Here is a 9,245-nt window from a genome sequence, read left to right on the forward strand (position 1 = left end):
TATTGCTTGCTGTATAACCGTCAACTTGGCAACTATCTCCTCATACTCTGATTCATCAAAATCTAAATAAACTTCTTGATCTGTTGGAGCTCTGAACTCTAATGGCAATAGAAAAGCCATTTGAATATTAGCCGATGGTTGCTTTCTATCGTCTGTTTGCTTAGTATGCCATACTTGAGGTTTACCAGATGCCTAAGCCTGTTCCAACTCTCTATTCCTTAGGCGTTGCACCCTTCTCTTCTGGTTTCTTGTCAAACCTCCTAGACACCATAAGCCTTCCTGCCAAACATATTCTCTCTCGTTACTCTCTTATTCATAATCAGCCTAGTTTTGATCAACAACCCTTTTTCCAAGCTGATTATGAACACTTCCATTTTTTAAGCGCCGATTCATGTTATCATGATGATATACATCTTGAGCATGGACAGACCGGCGGTTGGCTTGAGATTGCCTAAACTCCCAATACTGATCACTTCACTCTGGACAGCTATTCCTGGTAGGCAATTTCAAACCTTTGTTCATGCAATGTTTGAAGAAAGGATAATTCTAATACAATTCAGCTTGCTTTCTTTCATACCTCTCTTTTTCCTATTGACGCTGGTATTCTTGCTTTTCTAACCAACGCTAATAATCCTTTTCTTTCTGCCGCTGCCATTTATTCAACAGAATTTGAGATGTAACTCATGACTTTGTCGCCCTTTCTTTTGACGTTTCTCCCTGCTTATATCGGCTCTTTTGCCTATCACGATGTCTTCTAATTTCTCTATATTCATTAGCCAATATTTGCTTCTCGTGATCGACTGTTACAGCTTCTCTTGATTTGGTCGATGTCAGGACCTTAGTCTTTCTTCTGAGCAGCCTAGCATCAACCATGTTTTGATCTCCTAGGAAAGGATTATCATCAACTTTCATTTTCCGAGGTGTATCAAATTTGAGTCTTCCTTGCTGAATAGCCCTCTTATATGCTGCCGGAAAATTCTGCATTCATTGGTGGAATAAGATGTAGCGTTATGGAACTTGTAGAACTTCTTATTCTTCAACTGATCAGGGGCCAACATAACATGATTATCGGGCAACTTGATCTGTCCCTTCTCAAGCAAGAAATCGAAGAGCTTGTTTGATTTTGTGACATCAAAGTCATAGCTCTCCTCGACTCCTCTTCCCTAAGGATTTGGCACCATCACTGTCTTTTTGCCCCAATTTCATTCAGCCGCAGCAACCTTGTCTTCTTCATCTTTATAGCCGTTATCGACTGAATATGGATTATAAGCTTCGGCCACTGTGGTACTCTTCTGGAATCGGGTATCTCTGCGCATACTCTAGAATTGGCTATTGAGCGCCGCCACTTATTGAGCCAATTGACCCAAGTTGTCAAATTCTTGTCCCATCAGTTTTTCTTTCCATGTTGGCAGCATTCCTTGAATGGGCAAAGCAGCTAGTTGATCATCAGCCAAGATTAATGAGAAGCACAAATTCCTAGTCTCTCGGAACCTCTAAAGAAACTTAGTGCCCGATTCGTTAGTTTTATGCCTTATAGTTGTTAAATCGGTAATCTTCTTTTCTCTAGTCCTAGTATAAAAATATGTAGGAAATTTCTTTTCTAGGTCAGCCCAATTGGTAATGGAGTTGACTAGCAGTAACGAAAACCAAGTGAAGGTTGGCCTTGACAGTGACAGGGAGAAGAAATGAACTCGATGAGCCTCCTCAACTGATGCCTTACCCAACTGTGTAAGATACCGACTGACATGTTCTATTGTGCTTGTGCTGTCTTGGCCAGTGAACTTAGCAAACTCTGGAAGCCTGTAATTTGTAGGAAGAGAGACCAAATCATACCATTCTAGATATGGGCGTTTGTACAAAAAGGTTAGCCCTTTTGGCTTCAGACCGAACTGATTCTTCATCATCTCAGTCACCTTTAGCAACAACTCGTCAGCATGTGAATTTGGATTTCTCTGCACCTGCTGACCCATCTATGGATTGAAATCCCGTGTACCTTGATACCCTGGATTTAGAATCATGTGAAGGGTGTTATAATCTATGCCATAATGATACCCTTGTAGAATCTCTATCTGCTGGGTTCTTTGCTGGTTTGCTGCTTGAAGTCTCCAATTATAGACATGATGATCTATATCTCTATGGATCCTTTGAATTGATGGTGCTATTTTTTGAGCCGATGACGGTATGTGGCCCGATGTGCCAAAATTAATCACCTGGTTCTGACCTTGCACCACTGACTGTTGCACATGCTGTATCGACGATCTAGGATTATACTGTATCTGATTCGTAGTAGTGCCTTGAGCTTGTTCAGATGAACTCTGAACTGCCTAGACATCATCATTACCAACTGGTGCTGCTTCTTGATGGCTGGTATTGACTTGATTAGTCCTTTGGGTCGATGGATGTGGAATGTTGTAATAAGCAGGCCCAACCTGACCAACTGGAAACCCATGAAACACTTCTTTCATGGCATTGTGGAATGTGTCCAAGAAAGCTTCATTATGGCTTGATATGGTATCATGAACATATTTGTTTACAGCTTTCGTGAAGAAACGCCTATCTTCAGCTTCATCTGCATATGTCTGCCCATGCAATAGAACTCTTGGCAGTGGATATTTCTGAATAATTGTATTGTCACATGTTTTGGTGTAGGACAACAAACACTTGTTCTAAAATTCTTCTATAGCTTTGCTGATGACACCTTTATCTCCATTAGGTAGGTCTTCATAATGTACCATAAGGATGTCGTTGTTGTTGTAAACCATCATGACAATTGTGGACTCCCATCGAGCGTGCCAGAACGTGTGTCGACACGAGAATTTTGTCCCATGCCGAGAGCACACGAGCAAGCCAGAAGGGTCTGCTCGATGGAGCTATAGATCCACCTGGCTTTAACACAAGGATGGTCGATCCTGTGCACTCCTCTCGAAACGTGCTAGTCAATTGGACCCTACAATTGATAAGGAGAGAAAGCTAATCAGTAATTTAAGGCGGAACATACTGGTGTTGCCAGACAATCCAGAATGTGTGGCTTTGAGAGCCGATATGGAAGGAGATCAATTAAATAGTCGATTCTAGTATATTCATAAGAATAAATCAGTTAAAGCTCATAGAATTATGGAGGGTAAATCGGTTATCATTTAGGATGAATCTCGTTATTTAGACAAATATTAATCAATGGCAATAGGATGTCAACATTAATCAGTTTATACTAAGCCAATGATTACAAGTAACCGAATCCCTTTTTGTATAAAAGAAGCAGCTCATCATCATTTAACCATTTAATAAAAATAAATCTAATGAACATATTAGATCTCGTCTATTGTTATGACCATTGGGGCATGAGGCAGAATCATGCAGGCCATAGAAACAACAATAGATTTAATGACCCTAACTTATCACTAATATCAGTGGGGCATGAGGCAGAATCATGCAGGCCATAATACAATAATAAGATCATGGGGCTAACACATCTTTCAACCTATCTTTACTTCAATGGTCTCGTGACGTGAACTGCGTATGTGAAAGCGCTCGATATTGGCTAAAACAGCCGATTCAGACATAGCGTACAGTTAAGGTCATGCCCTATCAGGAACAGATCTACCAAATAACGATCCTCACTCCACGGTGCTAACAGTGGGGTGTGAGGCAGAATCACAGAGGCCGTGATAACGGGCCATGGAACGGTTTTCGTTAGCCAATAGATCTATTCAAGACAAAACATGCCTTAACCGTACACTATGCACAATCAAGATTGACATAAAACAGACGATAAAACATAACTCATCGTTTAAGATGCGGATTAGATCAATTTAGATTAACAAATGATGGGTTAAACAGGATATAAGGCTGATCTAGATCAATCCCAATCGGGCGAAGTGATATTGCTGTAGTTAAATAAATCATGGAAGCAATAAGCAATATCGGTAACTTAATGAATCTATCCGAAGGAACGCCATCCTTAGATAGAGCCAATAACTTGACCTTAATCTAGTTCGAACAATGGAGGTTGACCGGATCGATGCAGCCGTACTTGAACTAGACAAGAGTCGATAACTAGCTTATACCAGAGTCGCAGTGGAGGTCGACCGGATCGATGCAGCCATACGAACAGAAGTATAAGCCATAACGGTACTTATAGACAAGCTGGAGGTTGGCCGGACCGATGCAACCCTGCTCGCTAAAGAACTCGCTGAGATCTACTCTACTCCTACTCCTAATGGGTGGCTAGAGCCGAAAAAAGTAAGGAACTTGTATTTGATTGATTGTGTGCTCTCTTACAATAGCCGGGGTTCGATATTTATACCTGGGACCTACGCATGACTCCTACTTAAGCACGACTCATCACAATTTTTGGTCTAAGAGAAAACATTCTGAATTTAAGATAACTTAGAACCTAATCTTTTCCTTTTTGTAGAGTCCAACATGTTTTTCCTGGTGCCGATCGTAGCCTTTGTCGTTATCTGCTGGTGCTATCTAAAGAAAGTCAATTCCAGTGTTGCATTTGAATCAGCTGACACCGACCTACATGCAATTGATTCATTGATGACATGATCTTGGGAGCTTTCGAGTCCCCACAAGTCTTCTTCCAAATTTTGGTGTAAACAAGGGGAGAGCAGTAGATTACTTTGCAATTCTTCTCCTAATCCTGCTGCTAACTCTAGAACCTCCACCATATCGATCATCTTCTTTAGCTCTATGAACCAAAGATGACCGAGCAGCTTGGTGAGGACATCCACGAGTTGCCGACCAGTATTGGTGAACTCGATGACGATCTACCCTCCATCGACACTGTCCTAGAGGAACTGGAACTTAATGTCGATGTCCTTGCTCCGGTCGTGGAGAACTAGATTCTTCGTGAGGGCAATGGTGGGCTTGTTGTCCACCATCAGTGCTAGTGGGTGAGCTTCCATACCGGTCAGCTCACCTAGCAGCTGGCATAGCCACACAGCTTGGCACACCATTGTGGCCACTGCCACATACTCTGCCTCGCACGTGGACAGCGCCACCACCTTCTGTTTCAGCGATAGCCATGAGATTGGAGCTGACCCAAGAAAGACGAGCACACTAGAGGTGCTCTGTCATCCGTCGATGTCCCCCGCCATGTTTGCATCACTAAACACAGTGAGCAGCAGCCCACTTCCACCGGTCTTGGGGAAGATGATCCCCTGATCCACCGTCCCCTTGACATAGCACAGCAGACGCTTCACCGTGGCCCAGTGATCCTCTCGAGGACCCTCCATGAAGCGGCTGACATAGCCCATGATGAACGCAATGTCTAGCCTCATGTGGACTAGGTAGCGCAGACCGTCGACGATGCTCCTGTAGAGTGTTGCATCTACCTTCGCCGTGGTACTGGCCTTCATCAGCTTCAGCCACTCCTCCATTAGAGTCACGCATGGCTTGCACTCAGCCAAACCGCTCCGCTCCAATAGCTTCGAGGCGTATGCACTGTGACCGAGCATGGGCGTCTCCTTCCCCTGTCTCACCTCAATGCCAAGGTAGTAAGAGAGCATGCTGAGATCGCTCATTCAAAAACAAGCCACCATCTCGCGCTTGAAGTTGTCGATGTCCTCCGCATGCGCGCCAGTGACGATCAAGTTGTCCACATACACGCCGACGACGAGCTCTTCCTTCCCCAGTCGCCACGTGTAGAGCGCGTGCTCGGTTGCACACCGTGTGAACCCAAGCTCGCCCAGCGTGTCATCAAGCTTAGCGTTCCACGCTCGTGGGGCCGCCGCAGCCCATAGAGCGCCTTGTGTAGTCGGAGCACCCTATGCTCCGCTCCCTTGATGGCAAAATCCAAAGGTTGCCTAACGAAGACCGTCTCTGCCAGGTGATGGATGCACCAATCCTTCGCTACTGCCAAAGCCAGCAGCAGTCGGATAGACTCCATGCGCACTACCAATGTAGAGACTTCCTCGAAGTCAAAGCCCTAACACTGGACAAAGCCTCGGGCGACGAGGCATGCCTTGTGCTTGACAATGGCATCACGCTTGTCCCACTTGTCCTTGTACATCCACTTCAGGCCGATTGGACGACATCTAGGAGGTGGATCGATGAGCTCCCAAGTCTCATTTTCCTCGATCGCCTTCATTTCCTCCAGCATCGCCCATCGCCAATTTGCATCGCGCTCAACCAGCGTGAACATGAGTGGTTCCTCTGCACTAATGAGAAGCAGCTCTGGGTCATTGAGCAGCTGACCCGCTAGACTTGAGGACCCTGTGCCACCGATGATGTCATCTAGCCTATGGAACCTCACCTCCTCACTGTCGTGAAAAGCATCCATGAACTCTATGATGTCGCTTGGAGGTGAGGCGAACTCAATCGACGTCAATGGAGTCCCCTGTTCTACCGGAGTGGTCAGCACAACACCTGGAGTGCTCGGCACACCGGCTATAGTGCTCGGCACTACTCCTAGACCACTCATCACCACACCTAGAGTGGTTGGCACCACTGTAGGAGTGCTCAGCACCAGTCTTGGAGTGGTCGACACCACTGCAAGATCTCTCGGCTCCGCTACGGGAGTGTTCGGCACCCGTCCTAGAGTGGTCCTAGAGTGGTCAGCACCACTGTAGGACCGCTCGGCACCCCTCCTAGAGTGCTCGGCACCCCTCCTAGAGTGCTCGGCACCCCTCCTAGAGTGCTCGGCACCACCCTAGGAGTGCTCGGCTCTATTGCTGGAGTGGTCAGCACCTCCTCTCTAGCGTCTCCACCACCATGGATGACCAAGTGCTCGACGACGAAGGTGCTGGTAAAGCCACCAGCTTCCCCCGTGCCTGGACTGTCCTAGTCCTATTCCTCCTTCTCGTCGAACATGACGTCACGCGAGACAACCACCTTGCCTCCACATGGGTCATAGAGTCTATACACCTTGGTACCTTCCTTGTAGCCTAGGAGCACCATCGGTGTGCTCCTGTCCTCTAGCTTGGTGAGGACTGGCTTCATATTCCTGATGTGGCTAATGCAGCCAAATGTCCAGAGGAAGGACACGCTCTGCTTGCGCCCATACCAAGCTTCAAATAGCATCACGCCCTTTAGGGCCTTTGTGGGCATGTGGTTGAGGATGAACATCGTTGTGGTCACCACCTCACCCTAGAACCTTGCCGGCATGCTCTTGGCCTTCATCATGGATCAAGCCATGCCAACGACCGTCTGGTTCCACCGCTCCACCACGCCATTCTGCTATGGTAAGTATGGTGTGGTGTGGTGGCACACCACACCCTGATCCATGCAGTACGCAGTGAACTCCATCGAAGTGAATTCACCATCGCGATCAGTCTGTAGCACACGTAGCTTCTTGCCGCTCTCTGCCTCCGCGTGCACCTTGAACTTCTTGATCACCTCCGCTGCCTCATCCTTGCTTGTCAGGAGTTGTAGCCACATATAGTGCCTACAATCATCCTTGAGCAGGAGGAAATACCGCTGACCACCGTTTGTGGCTGGCGTGATTGGCCCACAGAGATCATCGTGGATGAGCTCGAGAGTGTCCGTCGCACGATACTTGGCCGCCTTTGGGAATGGTAGCCTCCTCTACTTCTCGACCAGGCAGCTGTCACACAGCTCGCCTGCGTGCTTGATGTGGGGCAGTCCTTGGACCATCTTCTCCAGGCGACCGAACATGTCAAAGCTGAGATGGCTGAACCGAGCATGCCACAACCATGGCTCCTCGGTGTGCCATGCTGCCAGACACACCAGTTGCACCACCTTCAAGTCAAGCAAGTACAACTGGTTTCGGGACCTCTTCACCTTGGCAAGAAGGCGCTCCTCTCGGTCCCTGATCTTGAGGATGCCATCCTTGATCAGTACCTCGCTGCCACGCTCATCCAGCTGGCCAATGCTGATGATGCTTGAACGTAGCTGTGGGATGTAATATACATCCATCAGCATGCGGTGCTCGCTGTTTTGGCACATAAAGATGATGGTGCCGTGCCCTCGGATCACCACCCCTAAGTCATCACCGAACTTCACCATGCCGGTCATGTTATCATCGAGCTTGGAGAAGGCTTCCTTAGAGCCCATCATGTGGTTGCTGGTGTCAGAGTCCAGGTACCACCGCTGCTCCTTCTCACCGCCCACACATCCGAGGTGGACTTGGGCACGCGGTTCATCGAGGTTGACAGCCTTTAGAGCCTTGCCGTGCCCTTCCACTGCCATCACCTCTCTCTTCTCCTTCGCCTTAATATCGTGTAGGGCACAGAACGTCCCCATCAGAAGAGTGGCCACATCATCCTCATCAGCCTGCGCTAAATGAGCCTCAGCCTTCTTCTCCTACTTGTGATTTGGGCACTCCTTTGCCCAATGGCCCATCTTCCCACAACATCGGAAGGCATTGGGGTCGACCTTCTTCTTCTTCGAAGAAGAAGCCTTGCCATGGCACTTGCCATCGCCACCACGGCTGGAGGAGGCTTCCTTGGACTTCTTCATCTGAGCAACCCACTCCTTGTCTATCAGCAGCACTTGCCGCTGTCCATCATTGCTGTGAACTGCTCCATGCGCTCGTCCATAGCCCGCAGACGGCCTATCACATCCTCAATGGTGAGGGTGGACAAGTCTAGCATCGTCTCTATGGAGAGAGTGATCTAGATGTACTTCACCAGCACGGAGTGAAGGTACTTGGAGACCATCTCTTCTTCGTCGATGGTGACGCCGTGGCTCCTCAGCTTCTTGATGAGCGACTGTAGGCGGGGGGAAAAGTCCTCCATCGACTCACCATCCTTGAACTTGAGGTTGGCGTACTTCTACTTCAGCAGCTGGGCCGTCGCCTTCTTTTCACGGTCGGAGCCGACACGCATCGCTGCAATGGCCACCCACGCCTCCTTAGCAGAGTTCTTCTCCCCCCAATGGCTCTCTGTACTCCACTGGCAAGCAGCAAGGTGTGGCAGAACCTCCTAAATTATGTAACAACTCCAAAATCTCCAAAAAAAAGTTGTTCAAAATCCAAAGTTCTACAACTTTGCTTTTTATAACCACCCCCTAATTCAGTCTACATTTTGAAATGCAAATTTGAATCCAAATAGGAAACATTTAAAGAATTTTGCCTTTTCAAATTACTTCAAATTTTTCATAACAACTTCAAAAACTCCAAAAACAAACTTTGTACCACTCGACAAGCTCTACACTTTTACTTTAAGGCTCAACCCCAAAATGTACTTTGATTTTGAATTAGGTTTTTTGGGGTAAAACAAATCGCTGGAAATCAGGGTTTTCGAAAATTCAAATCCAAACGAAACTTTGAACTTGATCCA

General features: G+C 47.2%; 1 protein-coding gene across 1 annotated transcript; it reads right to left on the reverse strand.

Annotated features, from left to right (window-relative positions):
* Nucleotides 1-5,078: 5,078 nt before the first annotated feature.
* On the reverse strand, nt 5,079-5,513 carry LOC136524088 (uncharacterized mitochondrial protein AtMg00810-like). The gene has a single exon (XM_066517563.1). It carries the CDS (start codon nt 5,511-5,513, stop codon nt 5,079-5,081), a length of 435 nt encoding a protein of 144 aa, XP_066373660.1.
* Between the last annotated feature and the right edge of the window lie 3,732 nt (nt 5,514-9,245).

The sequence above is a fragment of the Miscanthus floridulus genome, chromosome 18, assembly GCF_019320115.1.
Source record: "Miscanthus floridulus cultivar M001 chromosome 18, ASM1932011v1, whole genome shotgun sequence".
NCBI lineage: Eukaryota > Viridiplantae > Streptophyta > Magnoliopsida > Poales > Poaceae > Miscanthus > Miscanthus floridulus.